We start from the raw sequence: 20,252 nt of genomic DNA on the forward strand, positions 1-20,252 counted from the left end.
AAGATACATTACCTATATCTCTAAGATACATTACCTATATCTCTAAGATACATTACCTGTATCTCTAAGATACGTTACCTGTATCTCTAAGATACATTACCTATATCTCTAAGATACGTTACCTGTATCTCTAAGATACATTACCTATATCTCTAAGATACATTGCCTATATCTCTAAGATACATTACCTGTATCTCTAAGATACATTACCTATATCTCTAAGATACGTTACCTATATCTCTAAGATACATTACCTATATCTCTAAGATACATTACCTATATCTCTAAGATACAAATACAACCAAACTGTGTTCAACGGTTCACTCCCAAAAGACAGACCACCCATAAGACAGACTCAGTGAGTATACTGAGCTTCTCCATGCTGTCCACCCCTATAATTAATGAGCCGACCCATAGTCACTATACAGAGGGTCATAAGCTATACTCCCACTAATCATACAGCAAATGAGGGATTAAATAAAATAACAACAGGCACATACCCTTTGTACAAACTGGACTAGCCCGCTAAATGCCGGAGAACTTGAAGTTAGTTTAATATCTCTGACACTGAGAATACTACAGCCTTAGGTAATGATGGAAAGATTCCCCGTCCCTCAATGGAATCAGCACCGCAACGTTTGGCCTCGAACGAATAATAATCTTGCAGGCTTCCACTACCGTATGAACAAAACTCTACCATACCACCACCCATGTAAATATCTATCGCTTTGTTGAACTGATCAAGCAGAGTGAGCAGTCTGAATCTGCAAAGATATGCGCCAAATCGACTTCGGCGCTTCCATCCAGGGAAGAATGCGAGTGTATCGCGAAAAAGACAAGGACTTGTCCGATTGTAGGACCGGCTTGAGGCAGGAGAGAAAAAAACACTCTTCAGTTGATGGGTGCTGTCTGCTACCTCGACCCAACTGACCTTTAATGGCGAGTAGCGAACTGTAAATTTATATAAGTTATAATAAGAATGCAGGTGTCTGGTGTTTAAAGTGCTTAAAGTGTCTCTGTTCAAAGCACTATAACTGCAAAGATAAGACATATTATAAAATATATTGTTAAACATTTACAGATTGTGTCTAGTGGTTACAAGATGTTAGTATGTATTCTTGCTGACAGCAGGTCATTAAAGTTCATAGATGTAAAGCTGTATTTTTGTTTCATGGATCATTCCATTTTATTTCAAAGGTATTACAAAGGTAGTTGTTGGTGCATCCAAGCATACCGTAAGTTGTGTAAACCCGTATGACTAGTGGAACGTATAACTAATGCGAGGACACCATACAGAGTATTCTAACAACAAACTCATATCTCTTGTGCCATTCTCAAAATATATTTCTAATCCTTTTGCTGACTCATCGCTACCAGAGTCACTAATGAATAAAGTTTTCACCACGCTCAGCAGATGCCTGCCTGCATCGTTTTAACAGGAAAATCGTCAAGTTTTTGCTTCGTGATGTATAAATTAATATTGAAGAATTATATGTTTGGCAATTGCTCTCATAAATGGATAATCTATCTTCAGAGAATTTTCGACGATCTCTGATTGACTTTCATCTGGAAATCTAAAATTTGAAAAGTATATTTTGTCCTAAAAGTGTTATCAAAGGTAAGTTAAAATATATCTATCTGCAAACATGGATGTCAAAAAATGAAACATCTTCCAAAGGTAACCACTTATAGTGTTTTAAAAAATCAATCTTTCAACTTTACACAATCCCTAACTTTTCTTTTTACCTGAGCACATACCATCATTATCAAGGGTACAGCTTAATTAAGCCTATGGAGCCAGCCATGAAATGTGTTGTTTTCAGCGGTCTGTCTTTTGGGAGGTCTGTCTTATGGGAAGATACCTGTTCATCAGATGTAACCCAAATATTTCTACCAGCTTCACCCAATAACATAAGAATTTGATAACATTGGTATGAGTATTAAACTGAAGCAATGTATATCAATATTTGACACATTTAGACAGATGCTATGGTAATATTGCAAAGTAACTCTGCTACATTCATCTAGCGCCATAACATTGATGTTCCAAGAATAGACAAACTGGGAGTGATCAGTTATACAGGTACAGTACATTATCAAGAGGGGGGGGGTTGGGTGGTGGGGGTGTCGGTTGGGGGTGCTCCATTTTATGTTTATGTTCATGAGTACTCAGACCGGAAGTAGTCAAACTGGATATAGTCATAATGGGATGATCTGACCTCCTGAATATATGGCATAGTAAAATTCCTGGTTTTGTTGATGATGTCAGATATAGACAAACAGGTCACCATTCTACATGTCAGTGATATTTGTTTTGTTGCATCCAAAGCCTGTTAAGGAGTTCTATCAAAGTGTTTATTTTTTTAGTGTATTTGAAACCGTTTTAAAGTCCCCTATAACTCCTCAAAGGTGTGGTGCTGTTTTTATGCGTGTACATTCCTTCCACGATAAGATGTAGAAGTAGAGAGACTGAAATAAACGTCTGTCTTTCGCATGTGATATGATGTTGTGTAATAAGTTTTATAAATGGATAATTTGTAGAAATGGATAGCTTGTATACACAATTAATAGATATATAGACAAATATTGAGTCAAAAGTAGTAGTATTTTATCCCTTTTGGTCCCGGATGCTATTCCACGGGGAACAAAATAATGAATTAAAGGGGATTATCACACCCCAGTTTCTTCTGCTAAAGCAATAGGAGTTGGGTAGGTGGGAAGACCCCTCTCTATTCGCCTACAGCGATGCTGTTGTATTAGTTGTATTATTAGTTGTATTTTGGTACTATTGAAAAAAATCTCACTCGTTGTTTTCTGTCATTGTGTTCTTATTCCTCTCCCACAATAATGACGTATTTAATCCTTACACTACAGAGATGACGTGTGACCCGTCATGTACAAATGTTCTTTCTTTTGTTGACACCATTACCCTTTGTTAGTTTTTTTTAAACCCTTTGCATACACAGCTTTCCATGTCGCATAATCACGGAATAAGATATTCACATCATGAAACATCTTACCTATACAGTTACTTACGTTTCCAAAAATACCAGAATCAAAACCATCACCAAAATGAGTTTAAGAATATTTAAAACATAGAAAGAAACAATTCACCTCGTGCGTACTATATTCAATAGACAGCTACCAATGTGCAATGGTAAAATAATCTAAACGTTACTAAATGCAAATATGTTAGAATTTATGGTGAATAAAGTAGTCCTTTTTCCTATCTCTTTACTAACGCTTGGTTTTCAGGGACATCTGTTGCAGACTCATTAGCATATGTAACCCCTCCCCTTTGACGCAACATGTGTTCTCAGCCAATGGGAGAAGAAACTGAAGAGGCGCTGCGGTTATTTAACCGGATCAAACAAAACTGTTGGTAGCTGATTCTAGGTGGATTTTTACAAGCAACAAACATGCCTGTCTGTACCAATGGCGGTAAAATGAAGGTTGGAGTTGTCGGGATGCCCTTCTCAAAAGGACAGGTATGTGTTGAGATTCGAAAACATTTATTTCACTAGAAACAAGAATTGGATTTGCATGTATGACATGTTTTATGGATAAAAACTTCTTTTTAGTCTTTACACGACATAAATGTGTTGTTATTTTGCATATTCTCGTTCGATCACCCGCTCCCATCTCCGCTCTTAGCTTTGTCATTATAATGCATTGTTTCCTTTGTAACCTGGACCGTAACCTGCAGGCACCATGAAACCGTGATTACGACCATACAATGCATAAGAAAATAACAAGGCCGTTTGTCTGTTACATCTCACCAGATTGCCTGGAGAATGTTATCAAAAGGTCCAAATCTAATACAGCTCCAGGGCCTAAAGGCATTTGAAACCGGTACTGGAAACTGTTCTCCTGTGTCCAAACACCGTTACTTCACTGTTATAATTCTCTTGTGAACACAGGTGATCTTCCTCCGTGGTTTTGGAAAGGTCGCACGATACTCCTTCCCAAAAAAGGAGACTTGACTGATTAAGAAACCCCTTTCGCTCTATCACATGTTTGAATGCACAATACACATCATTTACAGGGTGTTTGACAAACCATCAGACCTCGTGTCATCTTACTGCTCTTCCAGTGATATAATTTACAGAGAGTAGAAGGGCGAGAAGGGGATGTTGGGGTGCAAGGATCAACTTCTTGTACAGAAAATGATTTTGGAAGAGGATAAATCACCGCAACCTCTCCATGTTGCTGGACTGACAAAAAGCACATGACTCTGTCCCTTAGTCCCTTACGAATGAATTCTGAAGTCTCATCAGTGTATTGACCTCCATCAGCGACTACATGATTTACTCAAGTCTTTAATGTGTTGCTGGCCGACTCAACTTGAGATGTACTGGAGTTCAGAGCTTAATGCTAGAAACAAAGTCAAAGCCATCAATACTTTTGCTGTGCCAGTCCTCTCCTATTCCTTTGGAATAGTTGATTGGACAAAACAAGACATACAGAGTTTTGACCTCCTGAGCAGAAGGATCATGTCTGAAAACAGGCCTTCACCTCGTTCCTCTCTTTAATCGTTTATATATGCCAATCAGTTCTGGAGGTCGGGGTTTGATGAATGTGGAGGCTCTCCATGATAGAATTTCAATGTGTGTTTTTACACATTTATTTATCGGATGGTCCTCTGGTGATGCATGTCAAGACTCGATGAAAGCAAGGTTGTTGGACAGAATCTGAAAATTGAAGTTGACTTTGCTGATGCTGATGTACTCCTGGACAATACAGCGATGTGAGTAAACTAGGTGAAGTCTTTCACCACGTCTGCTCAGAGGGGGTCCTTTGTGGAGAACCTTCCTGAGAAGCCATTGCATTGTGTGTACATGCAGTGTGTAGAACAGAACAGCAATCCAATCGACTCCTTCGTCTAGATGAAGTCGGCTGGTCTCAAATGTGAAGCTCCTGTTTGCTGGACCAGTCACTCTCCATGCCATGATGACATGGCTTGCTGCTCTTACGTCTCCGCCATGCAGTGACTCTGACCCCTGAACATGTCCAGGGCGTCATGGAAAATGATGCTTTTAAACTTCCATGGAATAGGCCAATGTACCGCCTGTGACGAATTCCAGCCAACAAACCTGATCTTGTCCTTTTGATAAAGCCAGTGAATTTATTTATATCATTGAATTTTCTGTCTCTTTTGACAGCAATGTGATTGGCGGCAAGATTCAGGAAAAGCATGATAAATATGCAGACCTCGCCTTTGAAATGTCTCGCTTCCATCCCAAGTACACTGTCGTCAGGCTTCCCATTGTTCTCGGTGCCCTTGGTTTGGTATCTCCTGATCTCTTGGCGCAGATCAATAGAGTGTACGGGTTCTCCACCGGGAGCTAAGCCCTTCTGACAATCTGGGTAATGCAGAAGGCTGCAGTGTTGGGGAGCCTTCATATTCTCCGGAAAGTTCTTAGTGGGTTCGACTAGGCAGGGTTTCCTGGGAGAAGTCCCATCCGCTGTCTGGGCTGGCGTAGAGAGGGCGAAGGCCCTGAGCTGATGATGATACATACCAGCCTGACTGTGCCAGGATCACCCAAACCATGTCTGCTGCATTACTGTCTTAATCTGTTAAACATGATAATAATATAAACATATGTTTTATTGGAATTATTGACTTTATCAGTGAAGTACGCGTTCTCTTACGTTTTAGTGTTATGTCCCATCCGGGATTCGAACCCAGCATGCAAAGTCAGCGATCTTATCCACATAGCTATGCCGGCTTCCAAAACACGAAAGAGTGACAACTGGTAGTCTAGATGATACATACTACCCATCAACAGTTTGGACTCACTAGTGAAACAGAGGAACTTACTTCAGTCAACTGCTCTAAACAATAATTTGCAAAACTAATCTATACTGTTTAAATGTACTGTTTTCATAGAAACTGATGTATTGTAAAACAAATTCGTAACGTTGAAAGGATCATTATTATGCGTTCAATGAATAATGAAACTCGCTGAAAAATGGCCGACTCTTCACAAAACTTTATACCAGAACACGGCTGTTCATATACGCGAAGTTGTCAGCAATTTGTTGAATTATCCTCGTGCAATTACTCTGCGTAAGGTTTGCAACTGGTTCCCCCAAGTTAGTGGGAAAATTATGTTAGCTGTAAACATATGCATATACAGTCAGGCCGCGTTAATCCGAACACTTCTGTTTTTCATCAAAAACTTTCGGATAGTCAAACGTACGGACTACTGAAACGAACTTTTATGAACACAACTACAGTAGGGTTACTTCCCTTTGACATGGCAATACAAAAACATACGAACGTATACAAGTTGGCTGAATGTGCAATGTGGTGTTTGGGGGCAAGAAATCAACTTTCAGTTGACATTGGTCAGTTTGACATTGGCATACTTGTGACTGGCAGCATTGTTACGAAGTAAGATCACGTGTCAACCACGTGATTGCATCTGTCTGTCAAATGATCATAGCCAATCACAAAACATATCCGATGTCCGAAATTGTGCCCTTGCCGATAGAGTGTCCTAATTCTTGACCAAAATGTTTACACATAAGATCAAAATTGGCTTTAGGGTTTTCTTCTTTTATTGTGCTGCAGTAATTTCACATCTTTTACGCCTTGGGGCGGGACTTGCCATTATGACTGACAAGCGTCAGGTGATCTCATTTTGATACGATCAGTGTTTTATACAGGAAGTAAGCATGGCAGGTATTACTCCAACTAACCAAAAGTGAGACCTACTAATTGATCAAAATCACAAACTAACGACATCTTCAACTTCAAGTGTCACTTAACAATTACCACTGAATAGGGCTCATGGTGTAAAGGGATTATCCCAACCTTTTTGATGTACCGCCGGATTAATGAAGCAAAACTATGTGTAATTAGCTAATCTGTTACCGCTGATTAACGTTCGGATACGGAGAGTGAAGCACCGGATTACTGAATCAACAGGTAATGAGTTTACATAGTAAACAAAATTGGTTATAGCTAGCTATTGTTCGGATAACATAGTGCTTTAATTGTGTCGAATCTTTTGATGGGTTGTATACTTTGTGTATGCCTAAGTCAAGTGCAAGGCCACCACGCGCACAAGTTATAGACACATACAAGCTCTTTGTGAAAAGGTCAGATGTAACATATGTCATATTTGGGATTGCATTTTGTAATTCCTTTTCAGGTTAAGTCCCATCCGGGATTCATAGACAGAGAAAGAGTGATCACATACATAACATATGTTACATTTGACCACTTGATAAGTGGTATTATGTATTCATGGAATTGGTAACTCGATACATTCCCGTTTTATACAACCTCTTCCATTTAGTGTCCTCAAATTTGTTTCGTTGTCTATCGTGTTTTGAGTGAGTTTAGTTTTACACCGCACTCAACTATATGGTGGCGGTCTCTAAATAATCGAGTCTGGACCAGACACATTCAGTGACCAACAGCATGAGCATCCATTTTAGCAAGTTGGATTCGATGTCACGTGTCAACCACGTAAGTGAGCCTGACCACCCAATCCCCTTAATCGCCTTTTACGAAAAACTTGGTTACTGAAGATACTTGGCTTACTTTATTGTATAGCCAGCCCTGTGGGCCAATCCATTTTCCATAGGTATGTATTTTACCATGACTTTGACCATGGGTGATACTTTGAAAATAGTTTATAATAATGGTAACTAGACGTCTGTACGTATAGTTCATGATCAATCAAACCGTAAATTCCACTGATCAGCCTACTCTTTTATCTAAAACTAAAGGCAATTGGTCTAAAGAATGCTTTCAGTGACCAAGTCGTTTTTGTTGAATTTGCTGTTGCGCATGTTTACTTTCACAAGGAGCGTTACAAATCCCACGTGCTAATTGCAGGAAGAACATGTAGAGACCATTCTTGCCAAAGAAACTGACCATTCTGACTTTGTCCGTCTCATTCACATGACAGTGAAACTAATGAATCAACAGGACCACCAAGTTATGCTTTGTAAAATTTGCTTTTGCACATGTTTAAGTTTACCTCACTATAAGTATTTCTTAGACAAGAGTATTTTAACACCTTACCTCCGTTTCCTATTTTCAATACAGGGCTGGTTACATGTTCACAGAGGCAGTAACATTTTTCAGTTATCAGCCCGGTGGACTTCCTATATTTTTATAGGAGTTTCATACACTGACCTATGGCGTTGTGACTAGTAATGGGTTTACATTACGAGTTCCCTGGATCTGAGACTGTGTTACTGCCACTGAAACAGTAAGTTTTCCCCCTTAAATCTCTAGACGTAAATCTCAGTGTGAAACCAATAAATAACAAAACTGTTTTTAACAATTGTATTATGAACCGATGTTTTCAAATCAAGGCAGGTTTCTGCAAACCTATGTGGAAGCACACTATCGAGGACAGTCCTCGAAGCATTTAGACAGATCCGAATTTACATAAAAAACAGAATTATCATTGATACGGTTGAAAGAGTGTTATATTTAACATTCAAAATATAACATATAAATTCAACAAAATATTTGGCAATGTCTATAGCAGGCTGGCTCTGTACTCGATGGTATTTCATGTGCCCCCGGAGTTGCGCCCCTTAGGAGTACCGGGAATCCAGTGTCTTGGGTTCGAATCCCTGATCATGTTTCAAGTAGGTTTGCCGGCGTTTTGGTTTGTTCTTTAAAACATTTTACGCAATGGTCATGATGTCAATCACTGGATTGCCAGATTCGATTATTGACAGACCCGTCATACAGGTGGTATATTGTTGAGGAAGGCGTTAAACAATTAATACACAAACAACATTGTGGCCTTAATACATGTACTGAATGGGAATGTGAGAAGTAAGGTTATCATATATGCAGACTGTACATGAGTGTTTTGTGCAGCCGAAGGCGGGGACACAGCTGGCGCCGAAACTCATCCGTCAAGCGGGGATGCTGGAAAAGATGACTGAAGCAGGTGATGCTTGTTTTTATATCATCCGTTGGGATAATTGCTACTAATCACCCAAAATTCGTCTCTCTGGCACCCACTCGTCACTAACATGTCATCTATCTGTCACCTACTCGTCACCAACACTACGTCCCTCTGGCACCAACTCGTCACTAACATGTCATCTATCTGTCACCTACTCGTCACCAACACTACGTCTCTCTGGCACCCACTCGTCACTAACATGTCATCTATCTGTCACCTACTCGTCACCAACACTACGTCTCTCTGGCACCAACTCGTCACTAACATGTCATCTATCTGTCACCTACTCGTCACCAACACAACGTCTCTGTGGCACCAACTCGTCACGGCATCCACCTACCATCTACAATACATCTTAAAAGAGGCAAGTCAGCACCATCACGCCATCTATAAAGCACGAACTCATCACTAACATGTCATTTATCTGTCACCTACTCGTCACCAACACGATATCTACCTAGCACTAACGCGACATCTGTCTAGAAACAGTTCTCCACTAACAAAATATATATCAATCACCCATGCCCCTCCCCATCATATATCTTGCATCAATTCACCACCAAAACATTTTGTTTACCACTAGCTAATTAGAGAGGTCTGGCTCATCTTCAACAAGACTTCAGCTTTTATAGCATTAAACAGTTCTTGCTTCGCCCTGATCATGTGTACTTCCCATCAAACGTTTCGAAATCTACTGTAATTGTAGCTACTTACTTCAATCAACTGTTCTACACTAGATTTGGCTAAATAATTGATACTGTTTAAAGGTATTGTTTATATACGAGCTGGTGTATTGTAAAATAAATTCGTAATGAGTTCAGTAAATGAAAACAAATCGGTGAAAGCTGGCGAATTCCTAACAAAACTCTACACCAACGCGCAGTGGTTTACATGTGCGATATTTGCATACGCTTTTCAGCTGTTTGCTGCATGAACCACTAGTAATTCATCTGCAGTTGGTTTCCCCGATACTAGTATATAGTGAGTGTGTTAAGAGAGTATAAACTTAAAGAAAAGTATGTATCACCACTACATCCGTCGTCACTACACCCCTCGTCACCACCATACCCCTCGTCAGCCCTACACCCAGTCACCACTATAGCCCTGGTCACCACTATGCCTTTGGTCACTACGACACCCCTCGTCATCACTACACCATTCGTCACCACTACACTCCTCGTCACAACTATACCCATCGTCACCACTATACCCCTCGTCAGCCCTACACCCAGTCACCACTATAGCCCTGGTCACCACTATGCCTTTGGTCACTACGACACCCCTCGTCATCACTACACCATTCGTCACCACTACACTCCTCGTTACCACTATGTCCCTGGTCACCACTATACCCCTCGTCAGCCCTACACCCAGTCACCACTACACCCCTGGTCACCACCATACCCCTGGTCATCACCATACCCCTGCTCGTGACTTTCATCATGTCATGAATGCCTTCGGGTTTTGTTCCCACAGTTCTGACACGTCTTTTCATTCTGGTTATTCTGTACAATAGTCTCATTTTCCAGTGAGCTAACCTACTGGTTAAAGCATTTCTGGGGTTCGATTCTCCACATGGGTATAATGTGTGAAGCCCAAGTATGGTATCACCCGCCATAATATTGCTGGGGTATTACTAAAAGCAGCGTAAATCCATACTCACCCACTGACTCACTCACTGACTCACTGACTCACTGACTCACTGACTCACTCACTCACTCACTCACTCACTCACTCACTGAGTGACTGACTGACTCACACTCACTTTATGATACAGTTAACTGCCAACAGTCACTTATTTACGTTTTTTGTCTCTGGCACAACTATGTTACAGGGAACGACGTGGTTGATCACGGGGATCTAGCTGTGGAGGACATCGCCTCTGATGAACCTATCAAAAACGTTTCAAGACCCAAAAACGTGGGAACAGCCAACAAACTGGTATGTCTTTCCAAATTACACACACTGTTATAATGCCGTTTATAATTTAAAGACAATCAGACGTATAGCCATTTTTTCGTGTAAGTACGGTAGGTTGTTTTGTATTAGATAGTATTGAGGGCTTGTCCAACATCTTCAGCAACATATGAACAATCACGTGTCACCGCGGTTTTTGTTTTGTTGTTGTTGTTGGTTGTTTTTCAGTAGTAGCTAGCAGATAATAACATGGTATATTGTTTTGTTGGGTAATGCGTCAGTATTAAGTTGTGTCTCCGAGATCTATACATCACTGAATCATGTGGGGTATATTTTCGCATTTCTTAACCTGTTAAAATCGATACACACACACCCGATATTAGGAGTCATAGAACACTGACACTATCAACTTGAAAACATTGGTGGGCGTCATTTTCTTGTTATTGCATTGCTGCATTTTATTTTCCTGGATGCCGTATAGCTGGGATATTGCTGAGTGCGGCATAAAACATTTTCCTGAATTCTAAGCAATAGGCTTATGGGCTGTATTTACAATGGTTTGCAGTGATTGCTCAGCTGTCCTTTTAACAAGGCACATTGACAAAACAAACCAACGTTAGGACATATTTTGTTTGGCAGTGGAATGAGAACACGAGGTTTACTTGGATCGTCAGTAAATTTTGAGTGAGTGAGTGAGGATGGTTTCATGCCGCACTTCGCAATATTCCAGCAATATCCAGGAATAGGCGTCAGGCATTGTACCCTTGTGGGGAATCGAACCCGGGTCTTCAGCGTGACGAGTAAGCGCCTCATCCACCAGGCTAACCAACCGCCCTAAATTTGGAATAAAGCGCTGTCTCAAATCTGAATGTATATCGCATACCAAAACGATGCAAGTATTAATTACCCTTAAGAATCTGTCAAATTCTAACTGACCAATAACCAAAGTATACAAAAACATGTACCATGTACAAGATTTGCCAGGGTGTACTAACCGAACACCCCGTCAAATCTGTTATGTGACGCAGTATTATTTATCATAAACTAAGCCATCTCGAGTTATCTCCCTTTATGACCGCGCAGGAAAAACCATGGAAACGTTTTGCGTTCTGCCGAAGGTTGAATGTTATTCTTTAAAGGTATGCTAAATCAAAAGATCATAAAGGTAATAAATTCGCCACGCGGTGTTGTGAAACTGTGTACGGGACTGTGAGACGGAATTTACAAAGGTCTTACAGTCCCGTACACCCTTGCGCCTCAGAAAATACGGAATTTACAAGGGTCTTATAGTCTCGTACACCGTTTCAAAACACCGTTTAACTAATAGTGGACGGTATTTTATACATATTTTCAACTGCATCTTTCCTTTGTAAAATACAATACTTCTCACATCAGTGTCTTTTATATTAATTGTATTACCAGCAAGATTTGTAGATTTAGTCACACTTGCTCTTACAGACACCCATTCTTATAGGGGACAAATGGATGATCGGGACGCGGCGAAGTCCAAATTATTTTTTTAAATGGCAATAAAAATTTGTTACGTTCACAAATAAAAGTGACACGTCGATGCCCGAGAAACATTTCACTTTTATATTTAACCTAGTCTCCTAGTAATGTTAGTATTTGTGTTTTGGGAAATAAATATATAGATTTGGGCAAGCAGAAGAATACCTTCATGGAAGACACGTTTTACTGATTACAGCTGGTGACTTCACAATGTCTGTTGTAATAACGCAGTTGACCACAGCCGGCGTGGTAGTGCTCATCAGGGCGAGGTCTGTCAATACCATAGAGTTGACGTTGTATTGTTGACGTTTATCAACGTGAGCCAGTTCAATGATTCAATAACTATTATCAATTCATTAACTCTTTGCTTGACTGACAATTGGGAAAATGACCGACAGTTGGATTGGTAATATCCATCTAGGCAAGTTCACCCACAACTGTCAATATGTACGTGCGACTTTTTTAAGGTTTTCAGTGCAAAATTCAATTGTGAAGCATCACATATGGCAACGACAGTAGAACGTCTGTGCGTGTATTGAATAGCTGACAGAGATTAAATGTAACTTGACAATCCTGTCTCTGATACACGACCTATATGCATCTGTTGATAGTGGCGACGAACATTACGTTGTCAACTGGATGACCTACTATCCATATCTTGAGATTGAATATACACACATTCATTATCCATTCTCACACAATCACATATATGTTGGATATGTGAAACGATCAAAAGTGAGCTTCAGCAAACCATCTTGTCGCAAGAGGGAACTAATGTGACTGTGTGGTCGTTCTCACTTCCTTGTTTTATGCATGTCAACGTATCCCATTTGCAAAGATCGATGTTCATAGTGTCATGATCATGTTATGTGTAAGCCGTTTGTGAATATCATTAGATATTACAAAAATTGAGGCCTGCAACCCCGCCCCCTCCCTTTGTCAAGAAATTTTGTTGAATGGCCACTCGGACAGAAATAAAGAGTGCACCCCCTTTTCTCAATAGTGTGCATCCCCCCTTTTTTCAAAAAGCTGTCTGTCCTGCCTCTGCTATGTAACAAATGAAGCTGTTACCGTTGAACGGACATATAGTTTTTTGCTGACCTAAACACAAAGTATCACATTGTGTTTCCGTGTCATGTTTTTTTCATGAATACAATACCAATCAAACGTATATGTGATCTTTAAACGGTATAGTTTAATTTAAAAAACCCCATAATTTTAGAAAAATCACCTTTAATGTATGAATTTTAACAAAAAAAATATATTTTTTTTATCAAACGAACTTTCTATTAAAACTGACCTCTGACCTTACCAAAATATTTTGGCGATGAGCACATAATATTACTGTCCACAATTTTAGATCATGGTCAGTGTATTGCAAAACTAATGCTGTGACGAAAATCGGTCAATCCAAACTAGTGTTTTCAAATTAAAACCTCCGGTTATCGGTTAAAATATTGCCACGACAGAAATTATATGATTTATCTTAAAATAGCCTCTGCAATGTAGTCCTGATGGCAGATCAAAGCTATATCATTCCTGATTGTGAAATTTGGTCGCCATAAGTGCCCGATATCGAACCTGGGTCTTCCGTGTGACGAGTGAACTCTTTAACCACTAGGCTACTCCACTGCCCCTGTAAATATTACAGAAACAACATGCAGGGGAACACCAATACTGGGCTTCACACACTTTACACATGTGGGGGTATATAAGTAGTGAATCGAACCTGGGCCTTCGGCGTGACGAGAGAACTTTTTAACCACTTGGCTATCCTAGTGTCAATGAATTAAACAATTACAAAATTATCACGGCTACTCAAACGTTTTCCCTCAAGGAACATTGTCTTTCATTTTATACGTCGGGACATTTTTTTATTATAAAGCATCGTATAGACGTTTGCTAGGCACATTGACATCAAATAGAAAACCTGTAGCAATCACATGCATAGATGGAGACTTGGAGTTCACGAAAAGGCTACAAAGTCAAAGGTTCTAAATTCACTGTTAGATCTCAGCAATGTACAGATCTGGGCTAGATTACAGAAGTCTTTGAAGGGCATTTAGAAGTGAAATACATAAGATTGAAGATTTTTATGGATATCAACTTCTTTATTATGAGAACACAACGTTTCGGAGTTAATGCTTACTCACCTGATGAAGAGGTAAGCATTAACTCCGAAACGTTGTGTTCTCATAATAAAGAAGTTGATATCCATAAAAATCTTCATTCATAGATTACAGAATACCAGACACCTCCTGCCATCTTTGAAGTAAGTAAGTTTGCATTTGCTTAGGGCTGGGAATGGGGTTAGGATTCGGTTTGGGGTTAGGGTTAGGGTTTGGGTAAGGTTTAGGTTAGGGTAAGATTTAGGGTTTGCGTTAGGGTTGGGGTGACGTGACACAAGGTATCCGGTACTCTGTAATTGTACCCAGATCTGGCATGTCCTAATTTCACTGTTAGATATCACCAATGTACAGATCTGGCATGTCCTAAACTCACTGTTAGATCTCAGCAATGTACAGATCTGGCATGTCCTAAACTCACCGCTAGATCTCAGCAATGTACAGATCTGGCATGCCCTAAACTCACTGTTAGAGCTCAGCAATGTACAGATCTGGCATGTCCTAAATTCACTTTTGGTCTCCGCAATGTAAAGATATGACGTGTCCTAAACTCACTGTTAGATCTTGGCAATGTACGGCTCTACATTTTCAAGTTTGCTTTTCCTAGTTATTATGGCTGCATAGGGAAGGCCTCCCACATCAACATTCTTAAATATTGCGGAGAGGTGTCATTGTATGCTGCGCTCTTGTGTTAGGCCGTTTTATGTTCAAGACACTCACTCACTTACTCTCTGATTCACTAACTTACCCACTTCACTACCAACCTACTCACTATTTAAAGGCAAGATGCCATCGAGCCACTTAAGCTTTAACAATATTGCAATGGAACATTCGCTCGTCAGGGCTAAGACTTGAGGTCGATACCCCACATGGGTACAGTGTCCCCAGTCGTGATATTGCTGGAATATTGCTGAAAACGGAGTAAGACCATATTCACTCACCATCGTCATTATAATCGAAAATACACATATCAGGAAGTGCAATTAAGTACAATCCTGAAAATCACAAAAAATCTTCATATTCATCTTACAGCTATGTGAGGCCGTTGAGAAGGTTCTTCGACAACAGCAGGGGTGCCTGGTACTTGGTGGGGACCACAGCATCGCTATGGGTTCCATCCAGGGACACCTCAAAGCTGAACCCGATCTCGTGGTGTTGTGGATAGACGCTCATGCCGATATCAACACCCCCCTCACATCACCTAGCGGCAACGTGCATGGTATGCCCCTCTCCTTCATGGTCAAAGAACTCGAGCAATATATGCCCAATGTGCCTGGGTTCGAGTGGATGAAACCGAGGTGAGTAGAACATTTATATCTTGATCATGGCGGTATGTCTCAGGAAAAGGTCGAGTGGAGCCGTCTACATCTTGTGGTTAAAGTATTCGACTGTCACATTGAAGGCCCCGGTTCGATCCCCACATGGGTACAATGTGTGAAATCCATTGCTGGTGTCCCCCGTCATGTATATTGCTGAAATATTGCTATAAGCGGCGTAAAACTAAACTAATTCACTCACAAAAACGCCATCTTACTCCCATGATCGATCTGCAGCAACCCACAATTGTAAGAAGCGACAGACGGGATCGATAAGTTAGGCTCGCTGTTATGGCTGACACATGTCAACGTACCTTGATTGTGTATGTAGATGCTCATGCCATTGATCACTTGATTGTCGGGGTTCAATTTCGATTTGCAGACGCCATATAGCTGTAATATTGCCGAGTGAGGCATTAAGCAACAAACGAAGACACTAACCAAGATATCTAAATGGTGATAGCATTTGAATTGATTTGTTTGACTGGCATTATTAGAAGTTGGTTAGTAATAAACGGGGCCCTCAATCAACAGAGATCAGGGATATCTCATCCCAACTGCATACAATGAACTGATAAAAACAACAGATTAGAGCACAACTGCCATCACTACTAATTACACTATCAGCCATGTATACTTTGTTTCGGCTACAGTTACCATCGACTTCCTCTTATTGTCACATCATTACTACCATCCATTGCTGTTGTTAATCCCTTTGATGTATGTATATAAGTCTGTTCTGTGCTGTATTACTTCACTCTTGCTTGACAACGGCATAAGGATCCATACCGAAACGTCCCATCATATGTAATAAAGAAATTGTTATTCATTAAAAATCTTTAAGAATCATAAAGACTCTCCCAGTTGAATTGAATTAGGATTCGGCAGTTTAACTTCGTGATTCAAGCCACATGACGACCGAACCAGACAATCCAATGATCGACAACATGAGCATCGGTCCATACGTTAGTCGTCTCTCACAAGCATGATGTTTTTGAAGACAAATTTTAACCCGAATCACCACCAGACGAACGTTCCGGTATATACTCACTTGTGAAGAAACTCTGGTTTTTACCAATTACGATTAATTAAGATACCATGTAATACTTTGTTGGATATTTACGTATTATTTGCGTAAATGAAACAATAATGTGAGTAATGTATTCATGCACTTACCTTTCAGCTTGGCAGCTAAGGATATAGCGTACATTGGTCTGAGAGATGTAGACGGGGGAGAAAAGTGAGTCTCCACTTTATCAACAACTTAACCTAATATGCGAGCACCTGTTAAAACAGATTGTTCAATTTTGCCATGGGCAAACTACTGGCAAACATGGATAAGTTGAGTACCGACCTGACAACTGGCCCGTATTAGCATGTATGAGTGCCGCCCACTGGCGCTTTCCATTGTGGGATTGAGGCTGTCCGAATATTACTGACTTGCTACACCGACCGTGTAAGAGGCTTATGAGCAGCTGGATGCGGAATGAATAGTCATGTATTGCACGTGCACTAGCCTAATCTGCTCTCCCTTTCACAAATCAAATGGGTTTGCTTATTGCCGTGCAGTCCATTTTCTGCGCCGGTCTAACTTATCCTTGTTTGCCAGTAGTACTTTACGGAATACATTGATGCGAATTTCAGGGCGATAATTGACAAGCTGGGCATCCATTGTTTCTCCATGCATGAGGTGGACAAGTACGGCATTGCAGCAGTTGTTGACAGGGCGTTGAAGGCGTTGGACCCAAGGTGAGTGGTGTCCCTCGTGTGAGTGAGTGTGCTTTACACCGCATGTTGCAGTATTCCAGCAATATCACGGCAAGGGACAACAGAAATGAGTTTCACACATTTATCATGTCAGGAATCGAGCCCGGATCTAAGCCGTGACATTCTGGTGTCCCTCGCCGTGTAAATGTGCCCTTAAAACATACTTCCTTTTCACGCATGTTAAAAATACTTGTGTGAACTTGATTCTTCGTCTAATTAAGTTTCGAAGCAAAAAACACTGGACCTCATTGCCAGATGATTCAAACTGCTTATGCATGAAAACGTTTGTTTCAGTGGGATTCGCCCGATCCATGTCAGCTTTGATGTTGATGCCATTGACCCCAGCATAATCCCTTCCACGGGGACTCCGGGTAGGTCGCCAGTCGCATTCATGGTGTTTGTATTTCAGTATGATGCGTATCTTGAGGATATTGACAGTTCTGTTATTTGACTAAAATTTTACATTCGTTATTGAACCCTGCAAGCGACATCTTTACACATAGTAAAAGAGCTCTTGACAGGCTTTCTGACCAAACTCATAATCAATAGTTAGTGGTTAAAGCGTTCGCTCGTCCCGCTGAAGACTCGGGTTCGATTCTCCACATGGGTACAACGTGTAAGGCCCATTTCTGGTTTCCCCCGCCGTGTTATTGCTTGAATGCTGCTAAATGCGTGTTCGTTTCCTTCTGCTAGTCTGCTAGTCACTGAGTGACCGGCGTCAAACACGGTTGCTAAAATCTACAATAACATTATGTTACAGTGCCGGGCGGTCTGTCGCTCAGGGAGGCGTACTACATAGCGGAAGAGATCGCAGAGACAGGTGAGACAGCATCATTTGTACAAAATACACCTTGTTCAGTTTCTTTGAGATTACTACTGGGGCTGCCATTTGAAACGTTACACATACGGTAATACAGACAACCTATAATATTCCGGACATTTGCTTATCCGGACACTTTTGAGAGATTGGGCTTGGATTTGGGCTTGGCATTCCTTTAGAATTCAGCACGACAAACTATACACACGTCACAATGCTCTATGACAATATTTGTGAAACATACACAAACTTAGTGCCCTGTGACGTCAGGCGGTTACTTGGACCACAGGCATTTTCTCTACGTTGCGCAACCCCACTTGCGCTACAGTTTGCCTGTGCTTGGACTTTACAGATGTATGGAGATTTTCGGTATTAAGTGTTCATTTTATACCTCATGCACACCTGTTACACATGTTATTTGGGGGATTACGCTCTCGTGTTACAGGTCGACTTAGCGTGCTGGACTGTGTTGAAGTCAACACGTTGCTTGGAAGCAAGGAAGATCAGCAACGAACAGTGAAGAATACTGTTGAAGTCATGTCACGGTTCTACGGCACCAAGAGATGTGGCAATGTTCCTCGCGGATACACCCTGCCAGAGCCTTGATGGCGTTGTTAAGCCTTGATCAACGTCATCATATTCAATATGCCATACACACATGCCATTCAAGAACACATAGCCACGACAGACATTCCACTGGAAGCATCATGCAAATTTCCACCATTGGCAAGTCCCCATCTCTTTGGTTCCCCTTGAGTGACGATTCACTTTCCGTTTTTATTTATGAAAAACGTCATTATTTAAAAAACGGAACAGAACACAACACTTTGTAGTTTCAGTCATTGAGGTGAATGCTTCGTCCCACGGGTTTTGTTGAAAGGAAGGCCCTCTCTCTTATCCTTGTATTAACCAGCTTTAGATCTGTGGTGGTTCCTGGAAAGATCGTCTGCATGTTGTGTAGATAATGTGGAGCTTCCGTCACCACTCGGCCCTTTCTGTGAACCTCACGGAATAACACGAAGTGGTCACGAATGGACGCGTGGGTTGAGCGATACTATGCCGGATTTTATGCAACACAACAGTTTGTTTACCATCTTGAGATAAGCAAATATGAATGAAAGTAGTATTAAACCTTTCCTTGCTAATCAGTATTCGCCATGGTTTTTATATTTAACCGATGAGCTCGACTCGTAAATCCCTTTAGCTGCGTTTACGTACGTCGATGATATTTTCACTTATCACCTCATTAGCTGATCTTGGATTGATTGTATTTAATTTGGCATTGTTATTTATTTATTATTCTGAAAGTTATGCATGTGTTTTTAATGTTTTTGCATCTTGATTTTATGTGTTTGTTACAATCAGATTGTCTTTCAATCTCGAATTGCGGGATGCGAGCAATGCCCATAGATCGGTGTTACAAACCGAGGTGACCTACCTACATGGAATATAGCAGGACCTTATATCTCACGTAGGATATACACTGGAAATATGTACATATGTGTCTTAATTATGTTCTAATTAAAACCAACTGCATGGATATAATTTTATTTAAATAAAACTTTGAATTTTTAATTGTATTTTTTTCTTTTATGCCGCGTATACACGGCATGTTGGTTGATTCATTGCTGAACACATGGACAGTACCTCATTCTCGATATCTGCAGGGTATACGTTCCCATAAGTCACCACTATACCCTGGATGCATCCACTTATTACCTCCCTTGGTTGGATTTTTATCCGCTCAGGTCAGGTGTCTACGCCGGGAAGCTGAGAATACTAATCACAACTCACTTTCCCTTTTTAAATTATCAAACCGCTTAAACTTGGCAACACAAGTGATGCATAGGTA

The 20,252-nt window shown here is 40.7% G+C and overlaps 1 protein-coding gene across 1 annotated transcript in view; it reads left to right on the forward strand.

Annotated features, from left to right (window-relative positions):
- Positions 1-19,975, forward strand: part of LOC137293430 (arginase-1-like) — a 28,321-nt gene extending 8,346 nt beyond the window's left edge. The window contains exons 2-10 of the mRNA XM_067823962.1: positions 3,256-3,488; positions 8,858-8,930; positions 10,783-10,889; positions 15,533-15,798; positions 17,000-17,056; positions 17,461-17,565; positions 17,878-17,954; positions 18,344-18,403; positions 18,846-19,975. Coding sequence (XP_067680063.1) covers positions 3,420-3,488; positions 8,858-8,930; positions 10,783-10,889; positions 15,533-15,798; positions 17,000-17,056; positions 17,461-17,565; positions 17,878-17,954; positions 18,344-18,403; positions 18,846-19,006 — 975 coding nt within the window. The 5' untranslated portion in view covers positions 3,256-3,419 and the 3' untranslated portion in view covers positions 19,007-19,975. The remainder of the gene's footprint in view (positions 1-3,255; positions 3,489-8,857; positions 8,931-10,782; positions 10,890-15,532; positions 15,799-16,999; positions 17,057-17,460; positions 17,566-17,877; positions 17,955-18,343; positions 18,404-18,845) is intronic.
- Positions 19,976-20,252: the final 277 nt, after the last annotated feature.

The sequence above is a fragment of the Haliotis asinina genome, chromosome 8, assembly GCF_037392515.1.
Source record: "Haliotis asinina isolate JCU_RB_2024 chromosome 8, JCU_Hal_asi_v2, whole genome shotgun sequence".
NCBI lineage: Eukaryota > Metazoa > Mollusca > Gastropoda > Lepetellida > Haliotidae > Haliotis > Haliotis asinina.